Source organism: Porcisia hertigi, chromosome 36 (genome assembly GCF_017918235.1).
Source record: "Porcisia hertigi strain C119 chromosome 36, whole genome shotgun sequence".
Classification (NCBI taxonomy): Eukaryota; Euglenozoa; class Kinetoplastea; order Trypanosomatida; family Trypanosomatidae; genus Porcisia; species Porcisia hertigi.
Window position 1 is genome coordinate 194,955 of NC_090595.1, and position 15,650 is coordinate 210,604.

A 15,650-nucleotide genomic window follows, 5' to 3' on the forward strand; every position below is an offset into this window, starting at 1 on the left:
GATCGCTGGAGTGGAAGATCCTCCCCAAAAATGTATATTCACCACGCGATGTCCCCCGTTTGCAGAATGGTAATGACTAAAGTATGTAATATGAGTTTGACTTGAGCAATCAAGCCACAAACCGCTACGTGATAGAGAAAACAAAATACGGGATGTTTGCACACAAAAAAAAAGCATAAAGGGGGCGGAGTGGGAGGAAGAGAGGAAGGTGATGGTGGTGATGGTCGCCAGGTAGGCTACGTATCACTGCATGCACGAGTTGGGCAAAAAAGAGTCTCCTCCCAAGCAGTCGGCCATCCGACATTTTGACGCATCAGATACGCCATACTGCTTTGACACCGGGCATTTTGACAAAGTGGAAACCTCTGAAGCAGAATAAGGCCGTAGAAATTCAACTTGGAGCTTTATGGGATCTGTACATAAAAAAAAAGATAGCATTCCAATTGGATATGGAGCAGTTTCCATGAGAAGACGAAATGTTGTCTTCGTATTGCACTTACAGGTGCTGCACCCGAGCTCGAGCAGACCGGCGAGGAGATCCACCTCAATGTAGGTGCTCGAGGCCATCCATGTAAGCGTTCAGCTCTGCTTTCATAGCGCTATACTCTAGCTTGTAATCGCATCCATTGAGCTCATACAGGCGCAGCTTGTCGTTTGCGGCAGCGAGCTGACGACGTGTGGCAGCCAACTCGCTTCTTGCCAGCTTCAACTCTTGCTGAGACCCACGGTCCAGTTCCAGCAGATCTACATTGTCCACCATGTTCTTTTTCCAGCACGATTGCAGACTATCAACGTAAGCCTGTATTTCTAGTAGTGATGGCATGTGCGTCATACCAGGAGCAAACGGTTTCATGTTGCTGGACGGAAGACTCTCACGGCGAATCATAATATGTGAAGAAAAAGTATTCATCTTCCGTGTCAGCTGCGAAACCGCATGTGCCGCGTACTCCGGTTCATCGGTAAACCTTTTCCCCGGTCCTCGTGCCATTGGCGACCCGCCACTCTTTAGAGATGGCATTGGTACTGGGGAGTACGGCTCAAACGGCGCAATAATGTGCTGTGTGGATGGGTCGTAAAATGACTCTAGAAAGTTTAGTTGCGGAATGCGGGACATCAACTCAGAGCAGAAAAGCGAAGCAAAGTACAGCGTACACTCGTCGCTTTTATTGAACGGAGCAAAGGCATGCTCCTTTCGCTCCACGTGAATAGTTGCTACAGGTTCACCAGGCTCGTTATCGACAGGCAACTTATTATATATTGGGAATATCAAAATCGCGCATTTTCTCCCGACCTCGTCGATGTGGCGATTCAATGCAATGGTGCTGCCGAGAACTTCGGTATCAGCGCTGCCCAGGCATCTGTGATGAACCTGTGAAGGTGGGAATGTGAGTTTTCGCGAGACATTAGCGATCGAATACATGTCATCGCCGCGCTTCACAAAAATGTGACCGTGAGAAGCACGAAGTAGACGGGTAGCCCCTTCTAGTACATTGTAAAGGGAACAGCAAACCGGTTGCGAGACTTCGCTTGATATGAACAGATTCGATCCCACTGTTGGTTTCCCTGAAGCGGAGAGACTATGAGCTTTTCGTGTCTGCTGTCGGGCCGCAGGAAGACGTGTGACACACTTTGGCAAGTGCAACTTGCTGGTGGCCTGTCTCCTGCCGCTTGTAATGCTCTCAAATTCTTCGCCGCTGCGTGACAAAAGAGACCGACCAAAGGCACATTTCGACTGCTGATCAGTGCGAAACAATTCGTCTGCCGCCACACGCAGGCGCTTTATGAGTGGTGTCAGCTGGTCGGCGCGCAAACTTTCATTAACGGTAAGCAACCGATCAATTATATCGGCCACCAGGCTAATTTCATCTTTGACACTCTCCATTCCACGTGATACTGTTTCTGAGCGGGGCTGATAAACAAGAAGAATAGAGAACCATGCGATGCGTCTCACAGTTTTACGGGTATCTTTTCTTTTGAAGGTGAAGAATGGAGGAAAACGAGAGACTTGAGGTAGGCTGAGTGTTTGGTATGCCCTAAAGATTTTTTCCTTTTGATTGGCAGAAACCAAAGAGCTTTTGCTCGATGTTTTTGGTGTCCCCTGTGAGTGCTTGCATTTCTATGGACCCTACCGTCATGCCGAGAGCGTGTATGGACATCCACGCCTTGAAGTCGTCTCGAAGCCTGAATAGACCCGCATCTAGTGTTTTTGTAGCTGCATCAAAAACAAGGAAAAGCACTCACCATCATCGACGAAGAGTTCTGAATAGACGTTGCACGTATCTGTATAGAAGAAATACACCAAGTCCAAGATACTCCCGGTTCTGGAGAGTATTTTCGATCCTACGACACCCCAGAGATCAAAAAGAAGAACACGTGACATTTCTTGTCCGATTTCCTTTCAGATCAAAAAAAAAAGTGGCTTGAATGGCATTTTTGTGACCAAATTGAATTGCCTGCTGCTTTGTGTCCCAGTCGAGCTCTTTAATGTATTTGTATTCCCCAGAGACGAAGAAAAAAAGACACCTACAGAGCGCAAGGCGGATATATACAGAGTGCTCTGGATGCGGACATGGTGCACCAGAATGTATCTTCGAGCGGAGTCGTCGTCGTCGTCCAAGCAAAAACAAACAAAAAATGAGCAATATTTCTTTGGATTGTCGATCAACACTGTGGTACACAGAAAGAAAAAATGGAGACAATCAATCATTTCATACGAGAGGAGACAATGGCACAGCAACAAAAGCAGAGCTTTGAAAACGCTCAGGAAAGCAGATCAATGCAATTTAGCGTTTGAAAAAGGGAGGCTTGAATTCAACAACGATAATGGTCATGTTGTCAGTACCGGCCTTCTCCGAGTTTGAATGGGCAAGGCAACGATCGAGAACCTGTTCACAGACAAGACTAATATCAACAACAACCGGATTCCCATTTTTGTCGATCTCGTTGTTTTGGATCAGCGTTTTCACGAGGTTACAGCATTCCTCATTTGAAAGGACATCCCAGATGCCATCGCATCCCATTACGATGAACTCATCGTCGCTTTGTGACGGGGTCACAGTGATGTCGGGAGAGGCAGTAACAGCCTGATCGGTCCACTTTTTCCCAGCGCAAGATTTGAAATCGACATCACCCAAGGCTCTACTGACAGCCAGCGTCATGTTGACGCGACCATTCTCTACTTGACACCCAGCAGCAAGGATTCTTGCCTCCTCGGAAGGGACTGAGGGCTTGTGGTCGACACTGAGGGGAATAACCTTGCCGCCGCGGTAGAGCACAGCGCGGCTATCCCCAGCGTTTGCGCAGACAATTTGCTGGTCAGCCAAGTAAACACAATTGGCGGTGGTACCACTGGAAACAAACTTCTTGCAAATTTGATTGTCGACTTCTTGGAAAGAAACCTCAAACGCTTTCGCAACATCATCTTTGTATAAAGCAATATTCTTGAGTAACTCATCCAGCATGTGGGCCCGGCAGTAACGTGAAGCCTCATCCGATTGATGGCCGTCGAAGACGCCGAAGAAGGCCTGGTCTTTTTTACCATTCAAATTCAGCTGAGCTACATGAGCATCCTCCATCGACTTCCGCCATCCCTGCATACTGCAGCACCCAACGCGCAGGTGTGACGTCTCGAACACAGTCGAGAATTTCTGAGTTTCCGGTTTAGCAAGCATATCACCCATTGTGCGACGTCGTAATAAAGTAAGCACTGAATGCGTGGATGTTGCACATCAGGTGAACATGCATATACAAGATCACCCACTTAAGCTTGTAAGAGTTGTCAGGCCGATAGGTAGGTGGAGATAGAAGAGAAAGTGAGAGAGATCATCTCAAGCGGCCAAAAACAGTCACAAGGATCACAAGAAAGGGAGCATTCGGAGCAAGGCAAGTTAGTAGCGAGCTCGGGGGGTGGGTTGACAGCACAACTCGTTTTGTTGTTCTTTTGATATATATTTTTTATCATATGTAGCTGAAAGTTGTATCCGACTTCGCAAAGCATAGTCCGTGGTTTGCAAGCACCTGACGCCAGGATAGCGACCTTTGGATGATAAAAGCAACAGCCGGACCGCAAGAAAGCTACGAGAAGAAAATGCAACCATCTGACTAAACCACTCTGACCTCTGTAGAGCTGAGCGGCAAAGCGAAAAAAAAAAAACATACCAATCAACCTAAAACACACAAAAAAACGTTGAAGGAACTTCAGCCAAACACTTGTGCAAAACGGAGCCAGCGAGGAATGCTGGGAAAAAAGTAGACAGAGAGCTTTCAGCGCAATTTTCTGCGTAGCTCTTTGCTTTTGGTAGTTTTGGATGGAGCTTTCTTGATGCGCAGCGGCCGTGGAGCAGACAGGACTGGGCGGACAATAGGTGCACGCTTCAGGGATTTCTTGAGGTCCTGCTGTACTGACTCTCGGCGCCACTGCAGAGAAGGCGCGGCTTTCATCTCTGGGGGCAGCAAAATCATTCGGATATTGGAGCCACGGACTGTGACTCGCTCGTGAAACCCGTAATTCGAGTCTTTTGCCTGGTGCCGGACATCAACCAGCTCGACGTTCCCTCGACAAACATCAAAGGCGGTGAGCTTTCCTTTGTACAGCTCACCATTTACGGTTTCCACCGTCACTCTCGAGTGCAAGGCCTCAAAAACCAAAGAAGAAGGAATATCCTTCTTTTCATTTGTAGGATCTGCCATGCTGACGGCTGTGGGCGAACAAATTGCTAGGAATTGAGGAAAACAGGACAATATCAGGGCAAATAAAAGTTTCAGGCGCGAAATCTTAGGGTAATTGCGTTCTCTTGCATCTTCGATGCCGGTTTATCGAAGCGGAACTCACTGTTCAAGGATTCGAACGGGAAAACGTTGTAGCAACTGGGTAAGGAATTTGCTACCTCGCCTTTGAATACTGTCCCTTGCACGCTCCAGGGAAAAGGCCATGTGGGCCTCATAGAAAGTTCTTGCTTACATTTCTTTGTTTCAAGGCAGGTATCTCTGTTGCTCTTTTCACATTATTGTGCGCAAACGGTAGCTTAGCTGTTTTACTCTGGATCACGTGCAAGTGCGCGAGAGGCAGGAGAAAGAACCTGCAGGTCTACAATACTAAGAGTCGGGTAAGAGACACATTGCCTTTTTTCTGAGTCTGTGTCATGGGGGGGGGGGGGAAGGAGAAGCTGGGGCACATGCCGTTGACAGGTCAGGAATAGAAAACTCAGAGCTGCTCCAGGTGAATGAAGAGCACCACTACCATTCCAGCGGGGGGGGGGGGAAGTGGGCGAATTGGCCAATGGAGCACCACGCAACGTACCCTTGACCGGTGAGGTGGAGGACAATGTGGAACTGCTCGTCACCAAAAGGAAACTGCTGGTACACGCTGGGAGGAAAGGGGTTCTCACATGTTTAGGAGGAGGCTGGTGCAGCGTCTCAGTTTCTGCGCAGCTCCTTCCACTGGTTTGATGTCCTATCACTTTTGTTGATGACAAGTATTTTCGCGACAGTCAACCCATGCCTGCCTCTCAGGATTTTCGGTCTACTACACTCACGAAGAGCGTGACCGCCATGGGTCATGTCTATGCAGAGAGCTCCGGGCGGGGATATCAGCTCGAGTGTCGCTACAGCGTAGGACTTTTTGGCTCACAAGCCTCCCCCTGCTACTTCTCTAAATTCCTACCTTCTTCTTTCATGACTTTGCTTGCAGCGCACTTTTGTGAAACACATCCAACACCATCTACCACGGGGTAAAAAAGATTTGTTCTTTTTTTTTTGTATTGGACCTGCTTTCTCAAAATGAGTTCGTTGAAGGACTCAGAAAGCTCTTTGGATAGCTCTAGCAACTCGACGAATAGCTACAGGGTAGACAACCGAATCAAGCTGACGCATGCCGAAACTGTGGTGTCCTTGGCGACTGCAGTTGGCCTCGTAATCATTGTTTTCCTGCATCTTCTTTGCCGGAACACTATCCGTGAGATGAAGCTCTCAAAGGTTCACCGTGAGGCGCGGTTTGATGCCGCTTACATTCTCGCTAAACCAGAAGGTGACCGTTCACGTATTATTCTGGAAAACGGGTTAAAAACACACGAGTTTCGCATTCAGAACCCTCCTCAGTACTCGCGTGTGGTCCCAGCGGTGGTCTCGGCGTCGCGCGACGCAAAGCACGATTGTGTGCAGATGCTGAACAATGTCCGCAGTATACTGGCTAAGTCTTACGGGAGAGTTGCGGAGCTGATGTCTATGCGCTGCTGTCTTGCGTGTGTCACGGGTGTACTTCCAGCTGATCAATCGGAGCGGTTTCTTCGAATTTATGAGAGAGTGATGTTTTGCTCACACCGAGTGAATGGAGACGAGAAACTTGTCACCTCAGATGATATACGCTACATGCACGCATTCTTCTATAATAATGTCCTCAAGGTTCTGCAATGATCGGGGTGTATAGCTGCTTCAATCTGTTTACGCTTTTTTCTTTTTCTTCAGTTTGCGCTCGATTTTTTTTTAAAGAGGAATTGTGACCTGAGGTGAATCACTGCGATTTTTTTCTAAAGGAAAAAGGAGAGCCCTACAGTAAACACGAGAAGTGCACTGAGTTAAATCGCTCCTGAAGTTGGTGAATGTACAACATATATATATATATATATATACATTCATATATTGGGGCTTATGTACAAGGACATATATATATATAGAGTACAAATAGGTGTTTCCTACACGTCGGCAAGGAGATGAAACATCAAGCGCTAAACCTGCAATATACCGATGGGGTCTTTTTCATGAAAGTCCTTGGCTCCTTCTAATGTTTTCCGTATGAGGTGGTTGTATAAGAGGGGAAGATATACGCGAGAGGAGATATCTTTTTCTTTGACTGTGCAACTGGAGCGCTGTAGGACTGCTGTTATTGAATTACGCTCTTTTGCGTTTGCTCCATTTTTCCTATTCTTGGCGTATTTTACCACATGAACTAATTTCTGATTCAAGGATACAACGAAAGTGGACACTTGCTCTCGAAAAAACAACAAATTTTATTATTGTAAAAGGAGAAATGACGGTCACGATCAAGCTTGCAAATGGCAATCAACATGCAGTTGAGGTGTCAGATTTCAGCATCACAATTGCAGACCTCAAAAAGCAAATCGAAGAAACACTGGAGATCCCAGCTGATGAGCAGCGTATTATTCTTCGAGGAAAAGTGCTAAAGGACGAAAGTGTGCTTTCATCGGTTGGCATGGAGGATGGCAATGTTATCCACGTCGTGCGGAGCAAAAAGAGTGTAGCCGCAGTGTCAGCGGGGAACGCTTCAAGCACTTCTGCAGCCAGTCATCCTGCTCCATCGTTGAGCGCACTTCCATCTGGCCCGACACCCACTCAATCTGCACCGCAACAGGCTCCTGCAAATCCGTATGCAGCTCTGATGAGCAATTTTGGCGCACCACAACAGCACCCGCGTGCTCCTGGTGCTGGCGAGAACCCGTTCGCAAACATAGGGATGGCGCTGGGCATGGGAGGCGAATCGGGACAAGCTGCCAACGCGTCACCGCAGCAGATGATGGATATGATGCAGAACCCCATGATGCAGCAAATGATGCAGTCAGTGCTCAACAATCCTCAGTTTACGCAGTACCTTATCCAAAGCTCTCCGCAATTGGCTGCCCTGTCACCCGATCAGCAGCAGAGTGCTATTGAATTGATGCGAAACCCGTTCATGATGCAACAGCTAACCTCAATGATGGGAGGCTTAGGAGGTACGGGCGGCATCCCAGCATCGAATTCACCATCGGCTTCGACACCATTCTTGGGATCTGGCTTTAACCCTGCGATGTTTGCACCTCCTGTACCAGAGGGTGATCCACGGGTGCTTTATCGTGAGCAGCTGCAGCAGCTGCGAGATATGGGGTTTCCAAACGAGGAGGCGAACCTTGCTGCCCTTCAACAAGCACAAGGCAACGTTCAGTTTGCATTGGAGCGGCTTCTCGGTGCTTGATGTAGTGGCCTTTTGTTTTGACTTGCTTTTTTTTCTAGTGGCTCTTCTCACTCGTGCTTGTGGTCCTCGAAACTGATCATGACAAAAGAACGCTTCTATGCATTGTTGGGTAAGCGTGCGTCGGGTTGGACTTGTAAACTCTTTTTTGTTGAATTTGCAGGCCAGATGGCATTGCATGGACATGACTAGAACTCGGAAAAAAGAAAGTCATCATATTCGACAGCAGTGCGCTGTCAGTCGTGCTGCATGCGCAGGTAACTGGGCGAAGAAGGAAGAGCCAGGGGAAACTTTTCTGTTTCAGTTACAGCAAGCACAGAAGGCAAAGATACACTAAGAAATACCTTGACAGAATGAAATTATTTTCCCCCGCCCCCTTTCCGTCCTATTTTTTTTTCTGTTTTGTGCTACTGACCTTAGTTTCTTTTTGAACATTAGAACTCCTAGCGCTCCTTAGCAGTAACGTACTTAACCCAAGTGCGGTATTTCTTACAACGCTTCGACTGACAATCCAGAGCTTGCTGCAAGAGGAGTTGAGTTTTGAATAGAAACAGAGGGTACACACTTTCAGACTTCTTTCATTTGTGCACTGGCCTTTTCCTGGTCGTTTCATCCCATAACCTATACAGCTGCCATAGAGCTGGTGTCGAGTACCTGTTTTTTTTTTTCCGGGTCTCCGAGGGAGCGTGAGGAGGGAATATTTTGCCTCTGAATCCTGTGGAGTTTACACTTAAAATTGAGTTCCTCTGGACCGGATTTCAGATGTCCTCGTTTGGCCGAGTTACCACCCGAGGTGGCGACGCTGGGACCCGTGAGAGTCTTGACCGGTACAATCGCTTGGATATTTTGGGTGAGGGAACTTACGGCGTAGTTTACCGCGCGATCGATAAAATCACCGGACAGTATGTTGCTCTGAAAAAAGTGCGGCTCGATCGCACTGAGGAAGGCATTCCACAGACTGCGCTTCGCGAAGTGTCGATACTGCAAGAGTTCGACCACCCAAATATTGTGAACTTGCTCGACGTCATTTGTTCAGACGGGAAGCTCTACCTTGTGTTCGAGTATGTGGAGGCAGACTTGAAAAAGGCCCTTGAAAAACAACAAGGGGGGTATTCTGGAATGGATCTGAAGCGTCTTATTTATCAGCTCTTAGATGGCCTATACTTCTGTCACCGGCATCGCATCATCCACCGTGACTTGAAGCCAGCCAACATTCTTCTGACATCGGGGAGCGTGCTCAAGCTCGCTGACTTTGGTCTTGCTCGTGCATTCCAAGTGCCTATGCACACCTACACGCATGAGGTGGTCACGCTGTGGTACCGTGCCCCAGAGATCCTTCTCGGTGAGAAGCATTACACCCCTGCTGTAGATATATGGAGTGTCGGCTGCATTTTCGCTGAGCTGGCGCGCCGAAAAGTTCTTTTCCGCGGTGATAGCGAAATAGGGCAGCTGTTTGAGATTTTCCAGGTTCTGGGGACACCTGCAGACGCCGAGGGGTCCTGGCCTGGTGTGTCGCGGCTGCCCGACTACCGTGACGCATTTCCCAAATGGGCTGCGAAGCGTCTGGGGCAGGTTCTGCCCGAACTTCATCAGGACGCTATCGATCTTCTTTCCAAAATGCTCAAATACGATCCACGGGAGCGCATATCAGCTAAGGAGGCCCTCCAACACCCGTGGTTCAGCGACCTTCGCTGGTAGAGCTGAGGTGGGGTAACCGCGAAGCGTTTGTGGACTACTTGAATGCGTCAGCTTTTTTCCCCAAGAGGTGAAGGTGCTTCTTGTAGACAGCTCTCACTTCTCGCTGTTTTTTTTTTTGCTCTTAGATTTGGCATTTTTTTTGCTCGTCTCATTTCAGCTCCCCTACACTTTAGATCTTTCTTATACACATATGAATCTATGCACCCCGTTTCTCTTTCCATGACACAGCATTATCACCACGCGTACCTCATCTTTCCCCATCAATTGGCACTGTTTCCGCTGCGAAACGGATTTGATGTCTTACTTTCTAGCGCAGATCTCCGTTTTTTGTTTGTACCATGATCATTCGCAAAAAAAAAAATGCCAGGTATGTAATCACTTTCCACTCATGTCTGGTTTCTTGTACGGCATGCGACCTCCTTTTCTGTTTTATGTCTTCGGGTAGAAGCACTGGCTTTCTCCTCGTTGCGCCTTGGGCGTGTCTAGCCGTGCACGATGGCGAGAGAATGGGAGCCTTTGCACAGGCTCTGGCAAATGCAACGTGTCTGGGGACAAAGGCAGCACTTGAAGGGAGAGAACAGCCACAACGCGCTATAGCCGCGTTTTCCCATTGCTTATGAGTGGAAAAAAGTATATGCTCTTCTCACACTCCTCTTTTTTTTTCTCTGTCGACTTCTCATTTCACTAAAAGTGCGTCGAAACTCGAGGTTTTACGCGCATATTTCGGCTCTTACCCCTTTCCTTGGCTGTCAGCTGCCACTTCAAAGATGGCGGCGGTCACATGTGATCGAAGCGCTGCCGTGAAGGTGGCGGAGGAAAACTACAGTCTTCAGAAGAGGCTTGCTCAGATTCAGAGGGAGGAAGAGGAGCAAAGGCGGGAGGCCGAGTACGAGTCTCGCTTTGAAGGGGCTGTAGACACGAGCTCCAACGATAGAATGCAACACCGAAACAATGCTCTCCAGGTTGAAATAACAGAGTTGGAAAGACAACTAAAGGAGTTGCAGATGACCAATGTAACCGAGCTGCAGCACACTTTTGTTCGCCTGGACAACCGTCGTGCTCATCTCCTGAACGAAATTGCAGGCCTTCGACGTATTCTTGCGAACCAGCGCCAAGAAGTGAAGCGAGCCATCCGGAAGATCAACGGCCAGCACGAGCTCCGTTGCCAAAACAACGAGCAGCATGCTTCACTGATCGCGGACATTCAAATGTTCAAAAAAAAAAGAGAGTCACTAGCCAAGGAAACACAACGTCTGATCGCAAAGGAGCGCCAAATGCTCTCAGAAATCGAGGCGCTTCCCGCACCAGGGGAGGATCATGAGGTCGCGGCTAGCCGCCTCAGGATCAACAATGAGAAGAAAGACCGAACTATTGCTCGACTCGAGGCGGCCACAAAAGAGGCACAGCAGGGGAAGGACAACATGCTCACCGAGGCAAAGTTCACGAGTGATATTCAATCCCTGCGAGAGGAGTACGTCCAGCTGAAAGACCATCTCAAGCGTAGCAAGCGGTAAATGCAGGTACGCTGATGAGTGGCGAAGCTGTCCAACTTTAACATCCTGGATGAGTTTGTACCTACTCCTGCGATGGTTCTTCCCCCCTTCTTCATCTCAAACGCGTGGGTGTGTCGGCTCAAGACATGTTTCGCTCTCCCTGCTCCCGTCGATTCTGTTGTCAGAGCAGCTGTGCTTGCCGCCCCTGTTTCTTGACGTGCGTGGCTGGCGAAAGCGGGCGTTGTTGGAGAGTATGTACTATACCGTTTTTTTTTTCGCTGTGTTCTTGGGTGTGGAGTTTCCGACGCCCACTCTTGCTCTGTCTGCGTGTTTTGCGATGCGTCTGTTCGGTGAGTGACATGTACATCTAGTTTAGGGCAGCACTGCTGTGTGCTCAAAGCATTCAGAAAAAAGAAAGGATCTTGCCATAGCATTCGGTGACACAAGTAAGGAGGTAAAACTCTGTAGAAACGTGAGTTTGCGCTGGATATGCGGGAAAAAAAAGAGCGCCATCTAACGTCACCCTCTGCGCACCCGCGGGCGGGGGGGGGATGGAGATGGGCAGAGGAAGTGGTGATCTGCATGGAGGTCAAAAAGTGCGTTGAGCAGTGATGCACGGCGCCTTTCCGTGGTTCTGTCTTGACACCCTCAATGAGGCATCCCCGTGTTAGCCGTGTCTTTCTGTTTTCAATGCTTTTCCGTGCTCGCTCTTTTTCGTCTCGGGCAATGTTGCACGTATTCCGCTCCTGAGCCTCAACGTGTATTATACTTTCACACGTCTTCTCTCTCTTCACCTGTTTCTATTCCACGGGAGGCTTTAGCGGAGGAGCGCGTGATATATATACATATATACATATATATATTCCACCCTGCACCGTACCCTGGCAGGATAATGCGCCGAAGCAGCCTGGCGCTCATGCTGCTGCGCAGCAGCGTTCCACTCTTCGCAACGCCTGCTTTCCTTCAAGGCGTGAAGCAAATGCGCAATATTGGGATCAGCGCCCACATCGACAGCGGCAAAACCACGTTGAGTGAACGTATTCTCTTCTACTCCGGTCGAATCGGAAAGATCCACGAGGTGAAGGGGGGCACCGAGGTGGGCGCCACAATGGACTCTATGGAACTGGAGAAGGAACGCGGAATCACCATTCGTTCCGCTGCGACGCAGTGTCGTTGGAAGAGCAGCACCATTAACATAATCGACACCCCCGGGCATGTTGACTTCACCATCGAGGTAGAACGTGCCCTTCGCGTGCTGGACGGTGCTATTTTGCTCATGTGTGCTGTCGGCGGTGTGCAGAGCCAGACTCTGACCGTGGATCGCCAAATGAAGCGGTACAAGGTACCACGAATCTGCTTTATTAACAAGCTCGATCGCGACAACGCGAATCCCCAGCGAGCCCTGAAGCAGGCGCGGGAGCGTCTTGGCATTAACGCCGCCTTTATCCAGCTGAACATGGGCACTGCACAGGACTTCGAAGGCGTCGTCGACCTCATTGGGGAGAGGGCCGTCTACTTTGATGGCCCTTTCGGAGAGACCATCCGCTACGAGTCAGTGCCGAGCTACATCAAGGAGGATGTCGTCGCCGCGCGCAAGGAGCTCGTGAGTCGCTTAGCAGAATGCGATGAGGAAATGGAGCTCATTTTTCTTAATGATCAGGAGCCCACCGTGGAGCAAATTCATGCTGCTATTCGCCGCGCCACCATCAGCAACAAATTTGTGCCTGTGATGGTGGGCTCTGCGTACCGGAACAAGGGCGTGCAGCTCCTCCTAGATGCGGTGGAACGCTACCTTCCGTCGCCAGAGGAGCGCCGCAATACTGGCTTTCGGGTGAGGCGTGTGAAGGAAGAGGACGGCAGCGTGTCAAATGTGAAGGACGGCGACGTGGAGCTGATGACAGATGACGAGAAGCCGCTGGTGGCTCTCGTCTTCAAGATCGAGGAAACCAAGAAGTCTGGGCTCTCCAACTACGTGCGTGTGTACCAGGGGAAGATGCGCAAGGAGCATTTGATGAATATCCGCACCGGCAAGAGCTTCTTGCCGCCAAAGCTTGTCCGCATGCATGCGGACAGCGCCGAGGTTGTGGATGAGGTGCGCGCCGGTGACATATGCGCAATTCAGGGCGAGGTGGACGCGTCTTCGGGCGACACACTCATGAAAGCTGGGCCTCAGTCGGGCTCGCAGCTCTTCTCGTGCGAGGATATGTACGTCCCACCGCGTGTTATCTCGGCTTCACTCAAGGTGAAGGATGACAAGGAGCAGTCCAGGGTGCGGGGGCGTATGCTTACCTTCATGCGAGAAGACCCCACATTTGTTTACTACCGCAACTCGGAGACGAACGAGGATATCGTGGAGGGCATGGGTGAGCTGCACCTTGACATTTACGTGGAGCGGCTGAGGCGGGAGCACGGGTTGCAGGTGGATCTCGGTAAACCAACGGTCAACTACCGCGAGATTATCACAGAGAGACAGGAATTCGACTTTGTATTCAAGCGGCAAAGCGGCGGTGCGGGCCAATGGGCGCATCTGAAGGGCTACGTCGAGCCTTTGCCGATAGATATGTCTGTTGAGAAGGGACTCAAGAACAAAGTCACGACACGCTGTTCAAACGGCGACATCCGTGAGTCACTTCAAAAGACGGTGGTCAAGCAGCTGGAGCGAAAGATTTTTGTCAAGGGTGAGCTGATGCACGCACCTGTCTGGGGCGTGCACTTCCACTTGAATGGCGGTGCTATGCACGAGGTAGACTCGAACGATCAGGCCTTTAAGAACGCCACCCAGGAACTTTGGGAGACTCTGCTTCCCAGCCTGAAGCCGACCCTTGTGGAGCCGTTCATGGACGTGGAGATGACAGTACCTGCAGCGAACATGACCGATGTGGCGACCGAGTTCTCGAAGCGAGAGGGAGTGGTGACTGAGACCACCGTAGATGGTCCAGATGCAGTGATCCGGGGGGAGACCGCCCTGGACACCATGTTTGGCTTTATTTCTGACCTTCGACGACTCACAAAGGGTCAGGGTGACTTCAGTATGCAGTTTAGGGAGTATCGGCCGATGCAGCAGTACAAGGCTCAAATGCGAATGGATGAGCGCAACACCGACCTTGGTCGAAAGCCGTTCAAGCTCTCGGACTAGGGGTGGGTCACCCCTATCCCTCTTTCACGTCTCACTACTGTCGAGTTCGCTTGGGCAGATTCGAGAATACCCTACGCTTTATTCGTTCTCTTTTCTCGCATCTAGTGCATCCACATTACTACCAAGCTTCCTCCTCTTCCCTCCCCCCCCTACCAGCGCGCGCACGCCCCCCAGAGGCAGTAGCGCACGTATAACCTCTTCACAGTTGGACTTCCTTGCAACTTGTTTCCTTGTACTCTAGAGGAGGGGGTGGTGGTGGTGGTGGAAAGAAAAGGTGTTCTAGTCTCATAGAGGAAGCTGTGGTGGACAGAAGAAAAAAGAAGTGCTCTACCCGCACACATGCATATTCGTGTTTACGGGTATCTACAGGTGACGCGAGTCGACGAAGATGCGCGAGCACCTTCGTTTTGATTCTTCATCACCCCCATTCCCCCAAAAAAGGATGTATTGGTTCACACACACACAAATCAAGGGGGACCTTTTCTTTTCGGGGTCTTCGGTGATCAGCACGTAACTAACGAAGTCAAATGAGCAACGAAAAATAACCCAAGGACAGTCAAAGAGGTCTTAATGCTTGATGGTCATCACAGAGAAACATGAACAAAGAAAAATTGCAACAGTAAACCCGCAGAGAGTCGTGTAGTTCGCGTGTGCCTCTGTCAGCGCGCGACTACACACGCTCATACGGCATCTCGAGTCAACACCCTCGGGCTGTCCGTAAAATTGAGGATTTAAATCCAGAAACACTTTCGTGCAGTAGAGAGCGCGTGACAGCACTGCGCGGGTGGGGAACCCATTCAACATTCCGAAATGTAATTATGCTGACGATCAGCGGTGTGTTGAGGCATGCTTCCTCCCAGGAGTGTCCAATACGCATTTTCTCGAAGCCCCGGATGTTGAGGGAGCCTTCCGAGCAACTGCCAACGCATCCAGTTGTGTACGCACGCACTACAGCAATGCAGCTAGGCTTCTTGCACGACCCTCTTGTGTTGCTTTCCCTGCCTTATTCCTTTGCTCTTTCATATTTTGTTGTCTTGATCACTCCCGAAACATTTTTTCGGGCCCTTATTGAGGATTTCTGTAGCGCAACATATATTTATATATTGTGACACTCGCGTCTGATTTTGTTTTTTGCCTCACTGGTGTTTACAGCGGTCCTTGGCGTTGTTGCGCCACCCATCTCTTGCATGCACCTAGCCCTTTTCCATGTCGCCTCTCACGCCCCTGTTATTTTGAAGAGAAACTGTTCTCCCTCCATCCCACGCAGCAATCAAAAAAAGTTGCCAATAACAGGAAGGGGCCCGTCTATACACGCGGAGCGAGAGACAGTCAGTGCGCATGTTGATGGCGGTTAGTGTGCCAA

At 49.8% G+C, this 15,650-nt stretch overlaps 7 protein-coding genes across 7 annotated transcripts; 4 read left to right on the top strand and 3 right to left on the bottom strand.

Annotated features, from left to right (window-relative positions):
• Window positions 1-544: 544 nt before the first annotated feature.
• On the bottom strand, window positions 545-1,882 carry JKF63_00046 (uncharacterized protein; the record flags this gene model as incomplete). The annotated part of the gene is made up of 1 exon (XM_067896100.1): window positions 545-1,882. One exon carries the CDS (start codon window positions 1,880-1,882, stop codon window positions 545-547), a length of 1,338 nt encoding a protein of 445 aa, XP_067752257.1.
• A 901-nt stretch (window positions 1,883-2,783) lies between these two features.
• JKF63_00047 (uncharacterized protein) lies at window positions 2,784-3,680 on the bottom strand (the record flags this gene model as incomplete). Its single annotated transcript, XM_067896101.1, has 1 exon — window positions 2,784-3,680. One exon carries the CDS (start codon window positions 3,678-3,680, stop codon window positions 2,784-2,786), a length of 897 nt encoding a protein of 298 aa, XP_067752258.1.
• A 583-nt stretch (window positions 3,681-4,263) lies between these two features.
• JKF63_00048 (uncharacterized protein) lies at window positions 4,264-4,689 on the bottom strand (the record flags this gene model as incomplete). Its single annotated transcript, XM_067896102.1, has 1 exon — window positions 4,264-4,689. One exon carries the CDS (start codon window positions 4,687-4,689, stop codon window positions 4,264-4,266), a length of 426 nt encoding a protein of 141 aa, XP_067752259.1.
• Window positions 4,690-5,778: 1,089 nt separating this feature from the next.
• Window positions 5,779-6,411, top strand: JKF63_00049 (uncharacterized protein; the record flags this gene model as incomplete). The annotated part of the gene is made up of 1 exon (XM_067896103.1): window positions 5,779-6,411. One exon carries the CDS (start codon window positions 5,779-5,781, stop codon window positions 6,409-6,411), a length of 633 nt encoding a protein of 210 aa, XP_067752260.1.
• A 613-nt stretch (window positions 6,412-7,024) lies between these two features.
• Window positions 7,025-7,963, top strand: JKF63_00050 (uncharacterized protein; the record flags this gene model as incomplete). The annotated part of the gene is made up of 1 exon (XM_067896104.1): window positions 7,025-7,963. One exon carries the CDS (start codon window positions 7,025-7,027, stop codon window positions 7,961-7,963), a length of 939 nt encoding a protein of 312 aa, XP_067752261.1.
• Window positions 7,964-8,722: 759 nt separating this feature from the next.
• On the top strand, window positions 8,723-9,658 carry JKF63_00051 (uncharacterized protein; the record flags this gene model as incomplete). The annotated part of the gene is made up of 1 exon (XM_067896105.1): window positions 8,723-9,658. One exon carries the CDS (start codon window positions 8,723-8,725, stop codon window positions 9,656-9,658), a length of 936 nt encoding a protein of 311 aa, XP_067752262.1.
• A 2,385-nt stretch (window positions 9,659-12,043) lies between these two features.
• JKF63_00053 (uncharacterized protein) lies at window positions 12,044-14,287 on the top strand (the record flags this gene model as incomplete). The annotated part of the gene is made up of 1 exon (XM_067896106.1): window positions 12,044-14,287. One exon carries the CDS (start codon window positions 12,044-12,046, stop codon window positions 14,285-14,287), a length of 2,244 nt encoding a protein of 747 aa, XP_067752263.1.
• Between the last annotated feature and the right edge of the window lie 1,363 nt (window positions 14,288-15,650).